Source organism: Melanerpes formicivorus, unplaced genomic scaffold, assembly GCF_026170545.1.
Source record: "Melanerpes formicivorus ecotype bairdi unplaced genomic scaffold, bMelFor1.0.p_v2 SCAF_85, whole genome shotgun sequence".
NCBI classification, from domain to species: Eukaryota; Metazoa; Chordata; class Aves; order Piciformes; family Picidae; genus Melanerpes; species Melanerpes formicivorus.
In genome coordinates this window covers 1,838,530-1,859,553 of record NW_027142437.1, presented here as the reverse complement: position 1 = coordinate 1,859,553, position 21,024 = coordinate 1,838,530, and the positions used below count along the sequence as shown (strand labels likewise).

The 21,024-nt window shown below is 48.1% G+C and overlaps 1 protein-coding gene across 5 annotated transcripts in view; it reads left to right on the top strand.

Moving 5' to 3' along the window:
• The window catches only part of MYO6 (myosin VI), a 158,836-nt gene that overhangs the window by 129,129 nt on the left and 8,683 nt on the right, over positions 1–21,024 (top strand). Inside the window, exons 25-33 of one of the 5 annotated variants that reach the window (XM_068165174.1) lie at positions 440–590; positions 2,342–2,550; positions 4,740–4,818; positions 6,697–6,857; positions 8,324–8,353; positions 10,297–10,335; positions 14,655–14,758; positions 16,232–16,363; positions 19,216–19,242. In XM_068165174.1, coding sequence (XP_068021275.1) covers positions 440–590; positions 2,342–2,550; positions 4,740–4,818; positions 6,697–6,857; positions 8,324–8,353; positions 10,297–10,335; positions 14,655–14,758; positions 16,232–16,363; positions 19,216–19,242 — 932 coding nt within the window. The remainder of the gene's footprint in view (positions 1–439; positions 591–2,341; positions 2,551–4,739; positions 4,819–6,696; positions 6,858–8,323; positions 8,354–10,296; positions 10,336–14,654; positions 14,759–16,231; positions 16,364–19,215; positions 19,243–21,024) is intronic. The other 4 variants (XM_068165176.1, XM_068165175.1, XM_068165177.1 and 1 more) reach the window with 4 other exon arrangements.

Below are 21,024 nucleotides of genomic sequence, written 5' to 3'. Positions count from 1 at the left end.
TTGCCCTCCTCTGCCCTGGCTCCTCCTCCTCCACATCTCTCTTGGCTTGAGCTGCCCCAAACTGGACACAACACTCGAGGTGTGGCCTGCCCAGAGCTGAGTCCCAGGGAACAATCCCCTCCCTGCTCCTGCTGGACACAGCATTGCTGATCCCAGCCAGGATGCAGCTGGCTTTCTTGGCACACTGCTGGCTCACACTCAGTTGCCTTTCCTCATTTTTCCATTTCAAGTTGCCATCTGCTCATCAGTTTCAAGTTCTGTTTGCGAAAGGCTCTGTTGCTGAGTTACTTCCTGTGATAGTGGTTGAATGAGGTATTCCTGAAGGCATAACTTGTCTTTCCTATCCCACCTCTTTAACAGAAGTGATTAGTGGTAGTTGAAGAAAATGTCACCTGGTAAAACCAGGGTAAGGTAGGAGTCAAGTGTCCTCTCTTCACAGCATCGATGGCCTGATCAAAGTCCGTACCCTGAAGAAGAGGCTTGCCAAGTTTAATGAAGTAGTGAGTGCTCTGAAGGAGGGCAAGGCAGAGACAAGCAAACAGGTCAAGGAGCTGGAGCAGTCTATTGATGCCTCAATGACCAAAATTAAGGTATGTAAATAACCAGACAAAGAGTCTCTCATAAGTGGAACCTTTGGAAAGCTGAAGCTGAGTTAGAAGGCCAATCTATTTTTCTTACTAGAACAGGTGGTTTAATGTAGAGGTCTGAATGCCCAGAGACACTGGGTAAGGTCACAACACATGGTGGATTCATACACCATACATGCTGTATGGATACAATATATAGTGGATTCATACACCATATATTGTGTATGGACACTATATTGTGAATGGAATGGAATGGAATGGAATGGAATGGAATAGAATCAACCAGGATGGAAAAGACCTTTGAGATCATCAAGTCCAACCTATCACCCAACACCATCTGATCAATTAAACCATGGCACCAAGTGCCTCATCCAGGCTCTTCTTAAACACCTCCAGGGATGGTGACTCCACCACCTCCCTGGGCAGCACATCCCAATGGCCAATCTCTCTTGCTGGGAAGAATTTCTTCTTCACCTCCAGCCTGAACCTTCCCTGGCACAGCTTGAGACTATGTCCTCTTGTTCTGGTGCTGCTTGCCTGGGAGAAGAGACCAAGCCCCTCCTGGCTGCAACCTCCCTTCAGGGAGTTGTAGAGAGCAATAAGGTCACCCCTGAGCCTCCTCTTCTGCAGGCTAAGCAACCCCAGCTCCCTCAGCCTCTCCTCACAGGGCTTGCTGTGCTGAACTTTTGTTCCATGCAATATTACAGCTTTTGTAGTGGGCACTATCAGGATTTTTCTACTTAAAATCATGACTGAAAAGATGAGAGTTAATTTATGATTATGGATGGAGAGTTAACTTATGGTGATGGATTCTGTGGTCCTGCTCTGGCAGGGGGGTTGGGCTCAATGATCTTTGCAGGTCCCCTCCCACCCCCTAACATCCTGTGATCCTGTGGTTAACTACAGTTAGTTATTTTCTTGTAACATTAAGTTAATTTGATTGTCATCATGGTACACAGAATCACAGAATCATTGAGGCTGGAACAGACCTCTGAGATCATCAGGTCCAGCCTATGAGCTACCACCACGCTGACCAGACCATGGCACTAGGTGAAAAGGTCAGCAAATACCTCCTGGTGCAGTGCTCTTAGGGCATGTCAGTGTGAGCTGGAAAATGACATGAAACTGTAGCTCTCAGTGAGGTTTGAAGACAAACATATTTCAAAGTCTGTTGGGTTTTCAACCTGGTTTTTTTTGCTGCTCAGACCTTTTGTTAAGAAGTCATAGAGCCACAGCCTGGTTCAATGCCTTTTCTTGGTGCTGGCACACATAGTAAGGAAAACCATTCTGCACTATGGCATGAAAAGCAGGGCTGTAGGTAATCACTAGAGCAGCTAAGAACAGGACACAATGCCCATCAAAGCCTTTCAGTTTTCATCTCAGTGGGGTAAGAATGGATTCCTGTTGCTTAAAAGTGCAGGGGTTGGGGGGTTAGAACTAGCTGATCCTTGTGGTCCCTTCCAACCCTGACTGATACTGTGATACTATGATACGATTGAAAAATGAAGAGATGCTTGATTTCAGTCACAGCATAGTGATTGCTTTGTGTGCTTTTATGAGAAAGGGAAGAGTCCTGGATCCCCAGGTTTTTAGGAGGAAACAGGATGTGCTCAAGCTGCTCCACCCCCAAGTGTCTGTGTCATTTAATTGCACTGCTCAGTGCTCTGATTTCACCGAGGATTTTTTCACTATATACCTTAAAAGTGAAATACAGACCTAAAAGAGCATAATCCCCTCTTAACTTCACTTTGCAGACCACCATAATGACTAGAGAACAGATCCAGAAGGAGTATGACGCTCTAGTGAGGAGCTCAGAGCAGCTGCTGAGTGCACTGCAGAAGAAGAAGCAGCAGGAGGAGGAAGCAGAGAGATTACGACGCATCCAGGAGGAGATGGAGAAGGAGAGGAAGAGGCGTGAGGAGGAGGAGAAACAACGGAGGAAGGAGGAAGAGGAGAGACGTCTGTGAGTTCTGAATAAGTTGCTGGTTATGGAATGACAACAGGGAAAGATGCTGTAATGAGGTCATCTTTCATACTCCAGTGTTTAAAGAGGGTCACTCGGGTTGTATTCCTGTGCAGTGCGAAAATGGTTCCTTGCCCAGAGGTTTATAAGGTAAGCAGCTGGAAATACAGATGGCCTTGGGAAGCTTCCTGGCTTTACAGAAGCACAGAATGTAGCTGGTTGGAAGAGACCTCAATGATCAGATCATCCTTTCCAACCCTTGACCCAGCACTAAAGGGTCAACACTAAACCATGTCCCTAAGCACCAGGTCTACAGGCTGCTTGAACAGCCCCAGGGATGGGGACTCCAGCTCTGCCCTGGGCAGAACACTCCAGCATCTGAGAAGCCTCTCAGTGAAGAAATGTTTCCTACAATCCAGCCTGAGCCTCCCCTGGCACAGCTTGTAACCCATTTCCTCTAGTCCTGTCTCTTGCCTCCAAGGAGAAGAGGCTGCCCCCTCCTTGCTCCAGCCTCCCTTCAGGTAGTTGTAGAGAGTGATGAGGTCTCCCCTCAGCCTCCTCTTCTCCAGACTGAGCAACCTCAGCTCCCTCAGATGCATCTGTGTAGGTCACATGCTCCAGGCTGCTCTTGGGCCTCAGTGCTCCAGCACTTCAATGTCCTTCTGGATTGAGTCACCCAGAACTGAACACAACACTTGAGGTGTGGCCTCACCTGTGCTGAGTGAAGCTGGATGATCAGCTCCCTGTTCCTGCTGGCCACAGTGTTTCTAATCCAAGCCAGGATGCCATTGGCTTTCTTGGCCACCTGGGCACTGCTGACTTGCATTCAGTTGGCTATAAACCGATATCCCCAGGTCCTCTCCTCATTGCAGCTCTCACAGAATCACAGAATGTTAGGGGCTGGAAGGGAATTCAAGATCATCCTGTCCACCCCCCCTGCCAGAGCAGGATCAGCTAGAACAGGTCAGGAACATGTCTGGATGGGTGTGGAATATCTCCAGAGAGGGAGACTCCTTGGAATCACATAGGATCACACACAATCCATAGAATCATGTAGAATCACATAGGATCACATAAAATCACACAGAATCCATAGAATCACACAGAATCCATAGAATCACATAGAATCCTAGAGTGGTCTGGGTCAGAAAGGACCTCTAGAGGTCATCTATTCCAACCCCCCTGCAGTAAGCAGGGACATCACAGTGTCACAGTATCGCCAAGGTTGGAAGAGACCTCGAGGATCATCGAGTCCAACCTGTCACCACAGACCTCATGACCAGACCATGGCACCAAGTGCCACATCCAATCCCCTCTTGAACACCTCCAGGGATGGGGACTCCACCACCTCCCTGGGCAGCACATCCCAATGACTAATGACTCTCTCGGTGAAGAACTTTCTCCTCACCTCCAGCCTAAACCTCCCCTGGCACAGCTTGAGACTGTGTCCTCTTGTTCTGGTGCTGCTTGCCTGGGAGAAGAGACCAACCCCTTCCCGGCTACAACCACCTTTCAGGTAGTTGCAGAGGGCAATGAGGTCACCCCTGAGCCTCCTCTTCTCCAGGCTAAGCAACCCCAGCTCCCTCAGCCTCTCCTCACAGGGCTGTGCTCAAGGCCTCTCCCCAGCCTTGTTGCCCTTCTCTGGACACCTTCAAGTGTCTCAACATCCTTACTAAACTGAGGGGCCCAGAACTGGACACAGGACTCAAGGTGTGGCCTAATCAGTGCTGAGCACAGGGCAGAATGGCTTCCCTGCTTCTGCTGGCCACATTATTCCTAATGCAGGCCAGGATGCCATTGGCCCTCTTGGCCACCTGGGCACACTGCTGGCTCATGTTCAGGCAGCTGTCAATCAGCACCCCCAGGTCCCTCTCTGTTTGGCAGCTCTCAGCCACTCTGCCCCCAGCCTGTAGCTCTGCATGGGGTTGTTGTGGCCAAAGTGCAGCCCCTGGCACTTGGACTTGTTGAATGCCATCCTGTTGGCCTCTGCCCATCTGTCTGGTCGGTTGAGGTCCCTCTGCAACTGGACCAGGTTGCTCAGAACCCCATCAAGCCTGATGTGTAGTGCCCTGTCCTCAGGGCAGTACCAGCTTGTGGCTTACCATTCAGTTTGATGGAAGGTGCTTTTTCTCCCTTGTTCCCTTGCATTGTAATGACATGGTTTCATTTCCTCCCCTTTCTGTTAACAGGAAATCTGAGATCGAGGCAAAGAGAAAACAGGAAGAGGAAGAGAGGAAGAGGAGAGAAGGGGAAGAAAAGCGCATCCAGGTTAGTGTGGGGTTTGGAGGGGTTGTTGCTGTTGCTGGGTGGTGGTTTGGGTTTTAAAACAAGCAATTAAAAATCTTACTGGTTCTCCTGTGAGTCTCCTACCTTCAGTTTTGGAACTGCAGATCTCAGAGTCAGGCAGCAGCATTGCTTCAGTAGTAAATGTAAGGCCAAAATCACCATGAGGCATGGCAGGACAGGGCACCTCCTCCCAGCAAGCTGAGCTCCTCTGACTAGAGATACTTTTTGTTTTCAGGGTTTTAAAAGCTGCTTTAATGTTAACAATACACAGCACTGGAGAATCCCAGTTTGCCCTTTTTACAGATCACAGTATCACCAAGGTTGGAAGAGACCTCGAGGATCATCGAGTCCAACCTGTCACCACAGACCTCATGACTAAACCATGGCACCAAGTGCCACATCCAGTCTCCTCTTGAAATGTTTCATGGCAGGCATGTTTGTCACTCTTTTACCAGAAGTCACAGCTGGGCTCAGGCTGTGTCCTGTACCTGCTTTCCTGTAAACACTTGCAGAAGGTTTGTGGCAAAGAGAAGGTGCAGGACTGTCTTGGGTAGCTCTTTTGCCCACATTTGTGTAGAGTAAATACCTGCAGTTCAAACCTTGCCCTCTCCACTTGGGATCAGGTCACTGCTGTTACTGCAGTGATTTAATGGTGCAAATTCACCATGAGGAGTGGGTCCTCTCCTTTCTGCTACTTGCTGGTTCCAGTATACACTGTATTTGTGTGTGGTTTGGAGGTTTTTAACAAGAAGCCTACTTTTCAATCCAGAAATAGAATCAGAGAATTGTTAAGGTTGGAAGGGACCCCAAGGATCAGCCAGTTCCAACCCCCCTGCCATGGGCAGGGACACCTCACACTACAGCAGGTTGCTCACAGCCACATCCAGCCTGGCCTTCAAAACCTACAGGGATGAGGCTTCCACCACCTCCCTGGGCAACCTGTGCCAGGCTCTCACCACCCTCTCAGGGAAGAACTTCTTCCTAACATCCAATCTGAATCTCCCCACTTCTAGTTTTGCTCCATCCCTCCCAGTCCTATCACTCCCTGGCACCCTCAAAAGTCCCTCCCCAGCCTTCTTGGAGCCCCCTTCAGATACTGGAAAGCCAGAATAAGATCTCCTCAGAGCCTTCTCTCCTCCAGACTGAACAGCCCAAATGCTCTCAGTCTGTCTCCATAGCAGAGCAGCTCCAGCCCTCTGCTCAGCCTTGTGGCCCTTCTTTGGACACATTCAGGCACCTTTTGATGTTCCAGAACCTTTTGTTGAGTTCTGTGCCAAGAAAGACACTGTTAAGGCTTGGTCTGGATGACTTTCAGAAGTATGAAGTGGATGGTCACAATCTACTTACTGTGTGTGCAGAATCCTTTGTTAAATAATGATGGTAAACTGGAATGACAGTTTTGCTCCACAGAGGCAGTGTGTCTGGATTGCTTCTGTTCTGTTGCAAGTCAGAATCTGACAGTTACTTAAAATCAAAGCTCCTCAGAGGATTCCAGTGTTTGTCTTGATCCCTTTTCAAAATGAACCATGGGCATGCATGGAGAGATTCAGATTGGATGTGAGGAAGATGTTCTTCCCCATGGTACACTGGTACAGTTTGCTCAGGGAGGTGGTGGAAGCCTCCTGCGTGGAGGTGTTTGCAGCCAGGCTGGATGTGGCTGTGAGCAACCTGCTGTGGTGTGAGGTGTCCCTGCCCATGGCAGGGGGGATGGGGCTGGCTGAGCCTTGAGGTCCCTTCCAACCCTGACAATTCCACGATTCTATGCCCAGAAAGCTCCTGTTCTGTGTTTAGAGCTGGCACACTAAGCTTTCAACTATGAGAACTGGTTACAGTTCAAGGTGTGTTTTCTCCTACCAACAGGCTGAAATTGAAGCTCAGCTGGCAAGAGAACGAGAAGAGGAGACCCAGCAGCAGGCAGTGCTTGAGCAGGAGCGGCGTGATCATGAGCTTGCAATGAGGATTGCCCAGAGCGAGGCTGAACTCATCAACGATGAGGCTCAGCTCGATTTGGGATTGCGCAGGTATGGCCTTCAGGAGCTCCACTCCTCCATTGCTCGCTCTCTCCTGTTTCTAATTCCTACCCTGATGCCTTTGAGAACACTGTGTTCTGTGTATTTTCATCTTGATTAATCAGACCTTGCCAGTCAGTGTGTAAGAATCTCTCTCAAATTAACTCACACAGTTTGTTAGAAATAGATTGCTTCGGCCTGAAGATTTGCATCTTACTGCATCAATCATTTAGTGGGTGCTTGTAAGCAGAACTGCATCAGTGGGTGCTTGTAAGCAGAACTGCATCAGTGGGTGCTTGTAAGCAGAACTGCATCAGTGGGTGCTTGTAAGCAGAACTGCATCAGTGGGTGCTTGTAAGCAGAACTGCATCTTGCTACATCAGTAATTTACTAGGGGCTTGTAGGTAGCAGTGCATAGAATCATCAAATCAGGCAGGTTGGAAAAGACCTCAGAGATTGCCAAGTAGACCCTATCACCCAGCACCTCAGTACAGAAATAGAATCAGAGAATTGTCAGGGTTGGAAGGGACCTCAAGGCTCAGCCAGTTCCAACCCCCTGCCATGGGCAGGGACACCTCACACCACAGCAGGTTGCTCACAGCCACCTCCAGCCTGGCTGCAAACACCTCCAGGCAGGAGGCTTCCTCCACCTCCCTAGGCAACCTGTGCCAGGCTCTCACCACCCTCCTGGGGAACAACTTCTTCCTATCATCCAATCTCAATCTCCCCATTTCTAGTTTTTTTCCATCCCCCCCAGTCCTATCCCTCCCTGACACCCTCAAAAGTCCCTCCCCAGCTTTCTTGTAGCCCACTTCAGATCCTGGAAAGCCACAATGAGGTCTCCTGGGATCCTTCTCTCCAGCCTGCACAATCCCAACTCCCTCAGTCTGTCCTCATAGCAGAGCAGCTCCAGCCCTCTGCTCCTCCTCCTGGCCCTTCTCTGGACTCCTTCCAGCACCTCCAGAGCCTTCCTGGCACAGAGGCTCCAGAACTGGCCCCAGAGCTCCAGCTGTGGTCTCAGCAGAGTGGAGCAGAGGGGGAGAATCCCCTCCCTGGCCCTGCTGGCCACACTTCTCTTGCTGCAGCCCAGGCTCTGCTTGGCTCTCTGGGCTGCAAGTGCTCACTGCTGGCTCCTGCTGAGCTTCTCCTCCCCCAGCACCCCCAGGTCCTTTTCTTCAGGACTCTCAGTGGCATGTCTCAAAATCAGTTTGAGTTGTAGGAAGGGAAAAGCTGGAGGAATTTTTCTACATTACTTTTTTTTCCTCAGAGTATCTTAATTTAACTTTTAATAAAGAATTTGACACTCCTGATTGAGCAAGGTGCAGGAGAAAGGTCTGCAGAATCCTGTTTCTCAGCACATAATTAATTGGTAATCATAGAAGAGTAGGATTTGCGAGAGGAGGGAATACTGTGCCCCACCTCAGGTTATTAGAAGGGCAACTGGGGATCAGGCTAACAGGAATATCTTCTATTTGCAGAGCCAGTGGGACCAAGCTGCAAATGACTGCGTATGGCATTTTCTTTTTCCCCTCTGGCATGCTCTCAATAAACCCAAACCCCACACTAATTAATGGCAAGGAAATTGATATTGCCTCCTTCCCTCACTAATCCACCGGAAGAACCTTCACCACTCTGCATCCAGGCACTAGGAAGCAGTTTGTGACACCTTACCTCCACTGCTTTCCCTAATAAGGAAGTTCATCCCATGGACCAAATAATAGTGGTTTATAATAGGCCTAGTAATAAGTCATAATAGACCTAATAATAAGTCATAATATACTTGATAAGTCATAATATGCTTAATATTTCATAATAGGCCCTAATAATAATTCTTGATGGACCCTAATAATAATTCATAATAGACCTAATATTAATTCATTATAGACCTAATATTAATTCATTATAAACCTAATAGTAATTCATAATGCACCTAGTAGTAATTCATAATAGAGCTAATAATAATTCAATAGATATCTAATAATAATTAATAGCACACCTAATAATAATTCATAATAGACCTAATATTAATTAATGATAGAACTAATAGTAATTAATAATGCATCTAATAGTAATTCATATTAATAATAATAATAGACCTAATAATAATTCATAATAGACCTAATAATAATTAATAGCACACCTAATAGTATTTCATGATAGATCTAATAGTAATTCATAATACACCTAATAGTAATTCATAATAGACCTAATAATAATTCAATATATATATAATAATAATTAATAGCACACCTAATAATAATTCATAATAGACCTAATATTAATTAATGATAGAACTAATAGTAATTAATAATGCATCTAATAGTAATTCATATTAATAATAATAATATATCTAATGATAATTCATAATAGACCTAATAATAATTAATAGCACACCTACTAATATTTCATGATAGACCTAATAGTAATTCATAATACCCCTAATAGTAATTCATAATAGACCTAATATTAATTAAGTATATATCTAATAATAATTAATAGCACATCTAATAATAATTAATAATAGACCTAATATGAATTCATGATAGACATAATAATAATTAATAATGCACCTAATAGTAATTTATAATATACATAATAATAATAATTCATAATATAGATAATAATTCATAGTAGGCCTGATAATAATTCGTAATAGGCCTAATAATAATTCATAATAGACCTAACAATAATTAATAGCACACCTCATAATATTTCATGATAGACCTAATAGTAATTCACAATACACCTAATAGTAATTCATAATAGACCTGATAATAATTAATAATATAGATTGATGATAAATAATTAATAATTAATAGAACCCCAGTAATAATTCATAATAGACCTAATAATAATTCATAATAAACCTAATAATAATTCATAATCGACCTAATAATAATTCCTAATAAACCTAATATTAATTCATAATAGACCTAACAGTAATTCATAACACCTAATTCTTACTACCTAATAGTAATTCATAGCAGACCCTTTCAACCCACCACAACCCTAATAATAATTGCCAATAATATGCCTAATAATTGCCAATAATATGCCTAATAATTGCCCAAAATATACCTAATAATTGTCAATAATATGCCTAATAATTGTTAATAATGTGATGTACCTAATAGCTGCCAATAATGTGGTGTACCTAATAACTGCCAGCAATCTGATGTACCTAATAATACCTTTTAAACACCTATGGTACACTTAGTATCCCTTTTTTCCCCTACCTACCCTCTCCTTCCCTTCCCCTTCTCCCTGTGTGATTCACTGCTCTGTACAGAATCAGAGCCTCAGCATGGAGCTGACATCAAATCAACAGCTTTTCCTTGTTGGGTTTTTTTCCCCCTTCCATGAGCTGGCTCCAGTTTGGTTGGCAAGAGACTTTCTTCTTTTGCTCTCCATCTGTTTGGTTTGTGCTCACCTGTCCAAAATTTTCTTGTAGGGATCAAATGGCTACAGAAATGTCAGAGCTATTGGCTAGGTAGGTGAGAAGGGGAATGAATCATTTGAATCCAATCCAATCATTGGAATTGAACTCTGAAGGGGGTTGAATTAATAGGGAATGGAAACAAAATGAAGGGAGAGGCTGGGGGGGTTCTAAGTGCTAAGCAGGTAAGTAATTTACTTCTCTCAAATCAATGTAATTTTCTTCCCCAGCAATTATTTTAATTGATTATATATATTTAGATCAAAGGATAATGCATGTACTCCAATATCCTGCGTAATTTTGGTGTGGTTTCTCTCTTCTCTTCTCCCCTTTCCTCTAATGGTGACACATGGGTGTGAGGGGTGACCACTAGATGGATAAGGAACTGGCTTGATGGCCGCACCCAAAGAGTGGCTGTCGATGGCTCCATGTCCCAGTGGAGGCCAGGGACAAGCAGAGTCCCTGAGGGAGCAGTCCTGGGACCAGGCTTGTTCAACATCTTTGTGGGTGCCATGGACAGTGGCATTGAGTGCACCCTCAGCAGGTTTGCTGATGACACCAAGCTGTGTGGTGCAGCAGACAGCTGGAGGGAAGGGATCCATCCAGAGGGACCTGGGCAGGCTGGAGAGGTGGGCACAAGCCAACCTCATGAGGTTCAACAAGACCAAGGGCAGGCCAGCTGCAGGCTAGAGGCAACCCCAGGCACAAATCCAGGCTGGGCAGGGACTGGCTGGAAAGCAGCCCTGAGGAGAGAGCCTTGGGGGTGCTGGGGGAGGAGAAGCTCACCAGGAGCTCTCAGTGTGCACTTGCAGCCCACAAAGCCAACCAGATCCTGGGCTGCAGCAGAAGTGTGGCCAGCAGGGCAAGGGAGGTGATTCTCCCCCTCTGCTCAGCTCTGGGGAGACCCCACCTGGAGTCCTGCCTCCAGTTCTGGAGCCCCTATTGCAAGAGGGATGTGGAGGTGCTGGAAGGTGTCCAGAGAAGGGCCAGGAGGATGAGCAGTCCATGAGGACTGATTGCCAAGGATGATAACTTCCCACTGCCAGGCTGGGATGCTTAAGAGTCGTGCAGAAAACAAAAAGAGTGATCTGCAGAGCATTACTGTCAGGGAAAGACTAAGCCCTTCAATTGGATTAGCGTTCTTAAAGACCTTGCAGCCTAGTTGTTCTGCTCTAAACGGTGTGGCAAACTCCCCAAGTGGCGGCTGCTGTGGCTAAATAAGGAAAATCCTTAGGATTTGTGAAATTAGATTCCAGCAGGTTCGACACCAGGCAGCGGAAACTGCGTTCAGCAGCACTGCTGAACGTCCTGCAGGTGCGGCAGGGAAAACAAAGTATGCTTTGAAGGAGTCCCTCTAATGATTTATTTTCCACTTAGGAGTAGTGTTAGGCATGAGGAAAAGTTCCTGTCCTTCGGTTATCCACATAATAAAAGTCTCAGAGGTATGTTTTTATGTCAGCCTCTCACATTCCCTGAGCAGAAGCTGTGTGTTGACTCCAATAGTAGTAGGAGAGGGCAGAATTACAGAATGCAGAATGAACCAGATTGGAAAAGACCTCAGAGATCATCAAGTCCAACCTATCACCCAACACCATCTGATCGACTAAACCATGGCACCAAGTGCCTCATCTAATCCCTTTTTGAACACATCCAGTGATGGTGACTCCACCACCTCCCTGGGCAGCACATCCCAATGGCCAATCTCTCTGGCTGGGAAGAACTTTCTCCTCACCTCCAGCCTGAACCTCTCCTGGCACAGCCTGAGACTGTGTCCTCTTGTTCTGGTGCTGGCTGCCTGGGAGAAGAGACCAACCCCCACCTGGCTACAACCTCCCTTCAGGGAGTTGGAGAGAGCAAGAAGGTCTCCCCTGAGCCTCCTCTTCTCCAGGCTAAGCAACCCCAGCTCCCTCAGCCTCTCCTCACAGGGCTGTGCTCCAGACCCCTCCCCAGCTTTGTTGCCCTTCTCTGGACACATTCAAGTCTCTCAATGCCCTTCTTAAATTGAGGAGCCCAGAACTGGACACAGGACTCAAGGTGTGGCCTGAGCACAGGGCAGAATGACCTCCCTGCTCCTGCTGGCCACACTGTTCCTGATGCAGGCCAGGATGCCATTGGCCGCCTTGGCCAGCTGGGCACACTGCTGGCTCATGTTCAGCCTACTGTCAACCAGTAATTAAGCTGATGCTGCCATAAACAGGCTCTGTAAATGCATGTGAAGAGCTGGTTCAACTGCTATTAGGAGCATTTGGTTAAACAGGCTGTTTTACAGCATGAGACTCAAACTGCATTTGTTATCTCAGCCCTCGGAGTTGCTCTGTGTGTGTGGAAGAAGCTTTTGCAGTAAATGTATTTATAGCCTATTAACTAAAAGGGGAAAACAAACAACATAAAACTTCATAGCACCCAATGAGGCCTTGATGGGAAAGTAAACTCCAGCATAATATCCTCTAGATCATAAATACTGTAACAGTGTAATGGTTGCACAGAGAAAATGCTGCACAGGCAGACTCTAAATGAGAAGGCCTCCACTTCTTCTGTGTTTCTCTCTTGTGGGTTTTTAATGTGACATATTGCATCAAGTGTTTTGCTGCCCTGCTAAAGATCTTGATTCTTATGAGCAGCTCCTCTCAGATCCTGAAAGATAATTCAGTTGGCTTTGTGTGCTTAGTCATGGGCATTAGCAGAGGGTGATAAAATCCTCTGTCGGTTCTTGAATTCCTCCCTGTTTAAAAGCCATTCTGATCGCTGCCGAGCGTTGGAGTGGTTTGAACTTAACTTATATGAGAGCAGCCCTGAAGAAGAGGACCTGGGGGTGTTGGTGGATGAGAAGCTCAACAGGAGCCAGCAGTGAGCACTTGCAGCCCAGAGAGCCAAGCAGAGCCAGGGCTGCAGCAAGAGAAGTGTGGCCAGCAGGGCAGGGAGGGGATTCTGCCCCTCTGCTCCACTCTGCTGAGAGCACAGCTGGAGCTCTGGGGCCAGCTCTGGAGCCTCTATTGCAGCAAGGATATGGAGGTGCTGGAAGGTGTCCAGAGAACAGACTGAGGGAGTTGGGGTTGTGCAGTCTGGAGAAGAGAAGGCTCTGAGGAGACCTCATTGTGGCCTTCCAGTATCTGAAGGGGGCTACAGGAAAGCTGGGGAGGGACTTTGTAGGGTGTCAGGGAGTGATAGGAGTGGGGGGATGGAGCAAAACTAGATGTGGGGAGATTGAGATTGGCTGATAGGAAGAAGTTGTTCCCCATGAGGGTGGTGAGAGCCTGGCACAGGCTGCCTGGGGAGGTGGTGGAAGCCTCATCCCTGGAGGTTTTGAAGGCCAGGCTGGAGGTGGCTGTGAGCAACCTGCTGTAGTGTGAGATGACCCTGCCCATGGCAGGGGGGTTGTAAGTAGAAGTGCATCTTGCTACATGAGTAATTCACTAGGTGCTTGTAAGTACAACTGCAGTTCTCTTTCTCTTTTTGAGTCTTGCAAGGATGGCAAGCAATTGAAATTACTATTTCTGAACAGAATGTCTTCAGTGGTGAGTAGTGGTACAGGTCCTCTCCTTTCTGGTACTTGATGCTTCCAGTATACACTGAACTTGTGTGTGCTTTGGGGGTTTTTAACATGAAGCAATACAGAAATAGAATCATAGAATTGTTAGGGTTGGGAAGGACCTCAAGGATCAGCCAGCTCCAACCCCCAAAGTGCAGCACCCAGTGCTTGGACTTGTTAAATGACATCATGTTGGACTCTGCCATCTGACCAGCCTGTCAAAGTCCTTCTGGATAGCCCTTCTGCCCTCTAACCTGATCCCAGCTTGGTGTCATCTGCAGGCTTTCTAATAGTGGAGTCAATCCCCTTGTCCAGATGCTGGAAGGTGTCCAGAGATGGGCAACAAAGCTGGGGAGGGGTCTGGAGCACAGCCCTGTGAGGAGAGGCTGAGGGAGCTGGGGTTGCTTAGCCTGGAGAAGAGGAGGCTCAAGGGAGACCTTCTTGCTCTCTCCAACTCCCTGAAGGGAGGTTGTAGCCAGGTGGGGGTTGGTCTCTTCTTCCAGGCAACCAGCACCAGAACAAGAGGACACAGTCTCAAGCTGTGCCAGGGGAGGTTCACATTGGAGGTGAGGAAGAAATTCTTCCCAGCAAGAGAGATTGGCCATTGGGATGTGCTGCCCAGGGAGGTGGTGGAGTCACCATCCCTGGAGATCTTCAAGAAAAGCCTGGCTGAGGCACTCAGTGCCATGGTTGAGTTGATTGGCCAGGGCTGGGTGACAGGTTGGACTTGATGATCTTGGAGGTCTCTTCCAACCTGGTTGATTCTATGATTTTTGTAGCAATTCCTTTTCCATGCTTGAAAAAACAAAGCATGCTTCTCTTGGTTTTGTCTCAATGGCCACAGGGGTCCTGCAGTGCAAGCCACAAAAGCTGCTGCTGGCACTAAGAAGCACGACCTCAGCAAGTGGAAGTACGCAGAGCTGCGTGACACAATCAACACATCCTGTGGTAAGTGGCTGCTTTTGGGGTGTTTTGGAGTCAAGTTGTCGTTGTAAGCAAGGTGTCACTTCCATCCTGGGGCAAAGATGAAAGGCTTGCCCATGAGTTCATTCAGGCTTGAACAAGTGCCAAATTGATCTTAAAAAGTCCTAGTACCCAAAGAGAGCAGCGAGCTAAATCATTTCCATACTGAGGAAAGAGAATTGCCTTTGTTATCTCCTTTACTGATTGTATATTTGTGATGGCAACCTGCTTGGGCCACAAGTGCATGTGAGAATTAGAATTAGAATTAGAATTAGAATTAGAATTAGAATTAGAATTAGAATTAGAATTAGAATTAGAATAGAAAAGAATAGGAATAGAATAGAATAGAATAGACCAGACCAGGTTGGAGAAGACCTTTGAGATAGAATAGAATAGAATAGGCCATGTTGGAAGATCACCCAGTCCAACCTATCACCCAACACCATCTCATCAACTAAACCATGGCACCAAGTGCCTCATCCAGTCTCTTCTTAAACACTGCCAGGGATGGTGACTCCACCACCTCCCTGGGCAGCACATCCCAATGGCCAATCTCTCTCTCTGGGAAGAATTTCTTCCTAACATTCAGCCTAAACCTCCCCTGGCACAGCTTGACACTCAGTCCTCCTGTTCTGGTGCTGCTTGCCTGGGAGAAGAGACCAACCCCCACCTGGCTACAACCTCCCTTCAGGGAGTTGGAGAGAGCAAGAAGGTCTCCCCTGAGCCTCCTCTTCTCCAGGCTAAGCAACCCCAGCTCCCTCAGCCTCTCCTCACAGGGCTGTGCTCCAGACCCCTCCCCAGCTTTGTTGCCCTTCTCTGGACACATTCAAGTCTCTCAATGTCCTTCTTAAACTGAGAAGCCCAGAACTGGACACAGGACTCCAGGTGTGGCCTGAGCAGTGCTGAGCACAGGGCAGAATGACCTCCCTGCTCCTGCTGGCCACAGGAGATGAAAGTCAATGAAATTCAGCAGAACTAAAGTGTATTTAATAAAGGTGAATAAAAGAAACCCAACCCTAGATCAGAGCAAATTGCTGATTTTTCCCTCTCTTAGATCACAGACATACAGTTCAGAGGTGACACTTCACCTTGTGTCTGTACCACCTGCCTTGTGATAATGCCAACAGGCAAATCTAACGAGGAGAAAGTTGTATCTGCAGCGCTTCACCGCCCCAGATCTCACAGCAGGGCTGCTCCTGGGGGGACTGCCATTACTCCAGTGGAGAAAAGGGAGCTGTAGCACTCCAAGGGACACCCTGGGCCATAAAATGCAGGCCCTCTTGTTGCAGAGAATGAAGGTTTATTCATGTTACAACATTCCAGGTCACATCCTAACACTAAAGTTATTTCCTGATCACTATAGGAGAGCATTTAATAAATGCTTCTTTTCCTGTGTTTTGTTGTTGCTGTTTGTTTGTTTGTTTTGCTCTTTCTCCCTCATCCTCCTCTTTGGGCCAGATATTGAGCTGTTGGCAGCTTGCAGAGAAGAGTTTCACAGGAGGCTAAAGGTTTACCACGCTTGGAAGTCCAAGAACAAGAAGCGCAACGCAGAAACAGAGCAGCGTGCTCCCAAGTCGGTCACGGACTATGGTGAGGAAAGATCACCCTGTGCCTGGAAGAGTTTAGCTGACAGTGCTCTAGAGAACAGTTCTGGAATGAATTTGGGGTTTGATAGGCTGAAGGAAACCCTTGGGGTTTTAATGAGTGTATGTCTCAGCCAGCATGGATTCAGGAAGGGCAGGTCCTGCCTCACCAACCTGATCTCCTTCCATGCCCAGGTGACTGCCTGGTGGATGTGGGGCAGGCTGTGGATGTTGTCTGCCTGGGCTCCAGCAAGGCCTTTGACACCATCCCCCACAGCAAACTCCTGGCCAAGCTGTCAGCCCCTGGCTTGGACAGCAGCTCTCTGAGCTGGGTTAGGAACTGGCTGGAGGCTGAGCCCAGAGAGTGGTGGTGAATGGTGCCACAGCCAGCTGGCAACCAGGCACCAGTGGTGTGCCCCAGGGATCAGTGCTGGGCCCCATCCTGTTCAATATCTTTATTGATGATCTGGATGAGGGCATTGAGTCTATCAGCAGTAAATTTGCAGATGACACCAAGCTGGGGGCAGGAGTTGAGGATAGTAGAGCTCTGCTGAGGGACCTTGCCAGGCTGGACAGATGGGCAGAGTCCAAGGGCATGAGATTGAACACATCCAGGTTCACCCAAGTGCCAGGCTCTGCACATTGGCCACAACAACCCCATGCAGTGCTACAGGCTGGGGTCAGAGTGGCTGAGAGCAGCCAGGGAGAAAGAATAGAATAGAATAGAATAGAATAAACCAGGTTGGAAGAGACCTTCAAGATCATCGCGTCCAACCTATCACCCAACACCACCCAATCAACTAACCCATGTAACCAAGCACCCTGTCAAGTCTCCTCCTGAACACCTCCAGTGACGGCGACTCCACCACCTCCCCAGGCAGTCCATTCCAATGGGCAATCACTCTCTCCGTGTAAAACTTCCTCCTGACCTCCAGCCTGAACTTCCCCTGGCGCAGCCTGAGACTGTGTCCTCTTGTTCTGGTGCTGGCTGCCTGGGAGAAGAGACCAACCTCTGCCTGTTTACAACCTCCCTTCAGGTAGTTGTAGAGAGCAATAAGGTCACCCCTGAGTCTCCTCCTCTCCAGGCTAAGCAGCCCCAGCTCCCTCAGTCTCTCCTCATAGGGCTTGTGTTCCAAGCCCCTCACTAACTTCGTTGCCCTTCTCTGGACTCGCTCCAGCAAGTCAACATCCTTCCTAAACTGAGGGGCCCAGAACTGGACACAGTACTCGAGGTGTGGCCTAACCAGTGCAGTGTACAGGGGCAGAATGACCTCCCTGCTCCTGCTGGCCACACTGTTCTTAATGCAGGCCAGGATGCCATTGGCCCTCTTGGCTGCCTGGGCACACTGCAGGCTCATGTTCATCCTACCATCAACCAGCACCCCCAGGTCCCTCTCTGCCTGGCTGCTCTCAGCCACTCTGACCCCAGCCTGTAGCACTGCATGGGGTTGTTGTGGCCAATGTGCAGAACCCGGCACTTGGATGCGTTAAATCTCCTGCCCTTGGACTCTGCCCATCTGTCCAGCCTGTCGAGGTCTCTCTGCAGAGCCTCTCTACCCTCTAGCAGATCAACACCTGCCCCCAGCTTGGTGTCATCAGCAAATTTACTGATGATAGACTCAATGCCCTCATCCAGATCATCAATAAAGACGTTAAAGAGGATGGGGCCCAGCACTGATCCCTGGGGGACTCCGCTACTGACTGGCTGCCAGCTGGATGTGACACCATTCACCACCACTCTCTGGGTTCGGCCATCCAGCCAGTTCCTAACTCAAAGGGACCTGGGGGTGCTCGTGGATAGCAGCTGAACATGAGCCAGCAATGTGCCCTGGTGGAAAAGACCTTTGAGATCACCCAACACCATCTAATCAACTAAACCATGGCACCAAGTGCCTCAGCCAGGCTGTTTTTAAACACCTCCAGGGATGGTGACTCCACCACCTCCCTGGACAGCACATCCCAATGGCCAATCTCTCTTGCTGGGAAGAATTTCTTCCTAACATCCAGCCTGAACCTCCCCTGGCACAGCTTGAGACTGTGTCCTCTTGTTCTGCTGATGGTTGCCTGGGAGAAGAGACCAACCCCCACCTGGCTACAACCTCCCTTCAGGGAGTTGTAGAGAGCAAGAAGGTCTCCCCTGAGCCTTCTCTTCTCCAGGCTAAGCAATCCCACTCCCTCAGCCTCTCCTCACAGGGCTGTGCTCCAGACCCCTCCCCAGCTTTGTTGCCCTTCTCTGAACACCTTCAAGTCTCTCAATGCCCTTCGTAAATTGAGGAGCCCAGAACTGGACACAGGACTCCAGGTGTGGCCCAAGCAATGCTGAGTACAGGGGCACAATGACTTCTCTGCTCCTGCTGGCCACACTGCTCCTGATGCAGGCCAGGATGCCATTGGCCTTCTTGGCCAGCTGGGCACACTTTCGGAACAGGCAGGCTTGGTATTAACAGAGGTATGGAAATACCTTTTTCCCCTAGCAGAAATGCCCCAAACCTGGAAGTGCTGTCTTCATTAGCTGGCAGATTTGTTCCAGCAGCCTGTGCTTAGCATCCATGCAGCTGAGGTTTTGGAACAGGCACTGCAAATCATGAAAGGAACCAACCTGCAGGTTAAATCCTGATGGAAGGAGGAGGAGGTGGAAGTCTGTGAAACCTGGGGAAGGGAGACTTCTGTGTGTCAGTGAGCAGACAATGAATCAAAGCACTTAGCTCAACCCTTGTGACTGTGTGTGGGTGGTGGTGGTGGTGGGGTTGCAAGTAGAATTTCCATCTGTCTGCCATCAGCTTTGGTGAAAAATGTTGGCTGAAAGTATGACCTGGAGAGTGTCAGCAGTGTGGCTCAACATGTAATGTTTGTTCACAGATTTTGCACCCTTTTTGAGCAGCTCACGTAAGTGGGGAGAGGGTTCCCTGAGCTAACCGAGGAATAGGACCACTGGAGAGCTCTCTACTCACTAACATCATCCAATCCAGGGCTTTGCTGCATGTGTACACAGCAGCTAACTCTCCAAACAGTTCTGTGTACCCATTTGGCACTGGAGTTCAGCTGCTGCTAATGATGTGTTGCTCTAAATCATTTACAAATACATCTTAACTCTGTGCTTGTCTTCGGGAGGGCAGTTGTGCAGTCATGGGGAGGGAGGAGGAAATAACCCTGTGGTGGTTTGAAGATGCAACCTCCCCACCCCAGCACTCACAGAATCACAGAATCAGACAGGTTGGAAGAGACCTCCAAGACCATCAAGTCCAACCTATCAGCCAGCCCTACCTAATCAACCAGACCATGGCACTAAGTGCCTCAGCCAGGCTCTTCTTTAAACACCTCCAGGGATGGTGACTCCACCACATCCCTGGGCAGCACATCCCAGTGGCCAATCTCTCTCTCTGGGAAGAACTTAGATCAAGCCTAAAACCTCCCCTGAGCAGCTTGAGACTGTGTCCTCTTGTTCTGGTGCTGGGTGCCTGGGAGAAGAGACCAACCCCCACCTGGCTACAACCTCCCTTCAGGGAGTTGGAGAGAGCAATGAGGTCTCCCCTGAGCCTCCTCTTCTGCAGGCTAAGCAACCCCAGCTCCCTCAGCCTCTCCTCACAGGGCTGTGCTCCAGACCCCTCCCCAGCCTCATTACCCTTCTCTGGTCATGTTCAGGTATCTCAATATCCTTCTTAAACTGAGAAGCCCAGAACTGGACACAGGACTCCAGGTGTGGCCTCAGCAGTGCTGAGCACAGGGGCACAAGAATGTGTATTTTAATCCCTTCAGAAGAATGTGGAGGGATTAATCCTGTGTATTTCAAAACACACAACAAGTGTGCCTTTGAAATGCAGAACAAACACTCTGCATATTCTAACATCTCCTTCTCTGGAGACATTCAAAAGCTTCCTACTACCCTGGGCTGATCCTGCTTTTGGCTGGGGGGAGGGGTTGGAGTGGATGATCTCTGCAAGTCCCTTCCAACCTCTAGCCTTCTGTGAGTGATTCTGTGATTTCCTGCTGTCTGCACTTGGCATGTTCTTGCAGCAAAACTCTGGAGTCAGCTTAACATAACAGCTATTCCCCAGCACACAAACTAACCTTCAGGTGGTGGTTCCTTTTGAACAGAGAGCTGCAGTTCCATAGCACTGAGAAGTAGAGGCTGTCCTGGCTGCTTAGCATCCCTGTCCTCTAGGTTGCCTTTTGGGTTTAGGTAGCAATGAGCCTTAGCACTTGCCATGGGAGGGCAGAAAGTGGTTGGGAGTTCTAAAGGGCTGATCTGCTGGGCTGGATGATCAGACAGAAGGGAGTCCTGATTGCTCAGGATGGGTTACATATCACATATGTCTGCCTGTAGAAGAAATGCTCTGTCAGAGCTGATGAGGTATGAGAGCCCCATTGATGTGGAAGGAGGTTCTTTGTTTTCTTCTCTCTGTTTCTGCAGACATGTTAAAAGCCATTGCAGGGTGGGATTATTGGTGTTATTATCATGCTTATCATCATTTGGTTTATTAGTATTGGTTTATTATTGTTATATTATCATTTTTATTGGGTTTATTACTGTTATTATTATACTCTTATTTTTTAAGATTCTGCTCTTTACATCTAGAAAAAAGCCTTTTTCCCCCCCCCCCCCCTTGGATCTAAAGTGAAGAAATTGCAAGCTGCAGTGGCTAATCTGTTGGTCTGGTTGGTAACTGG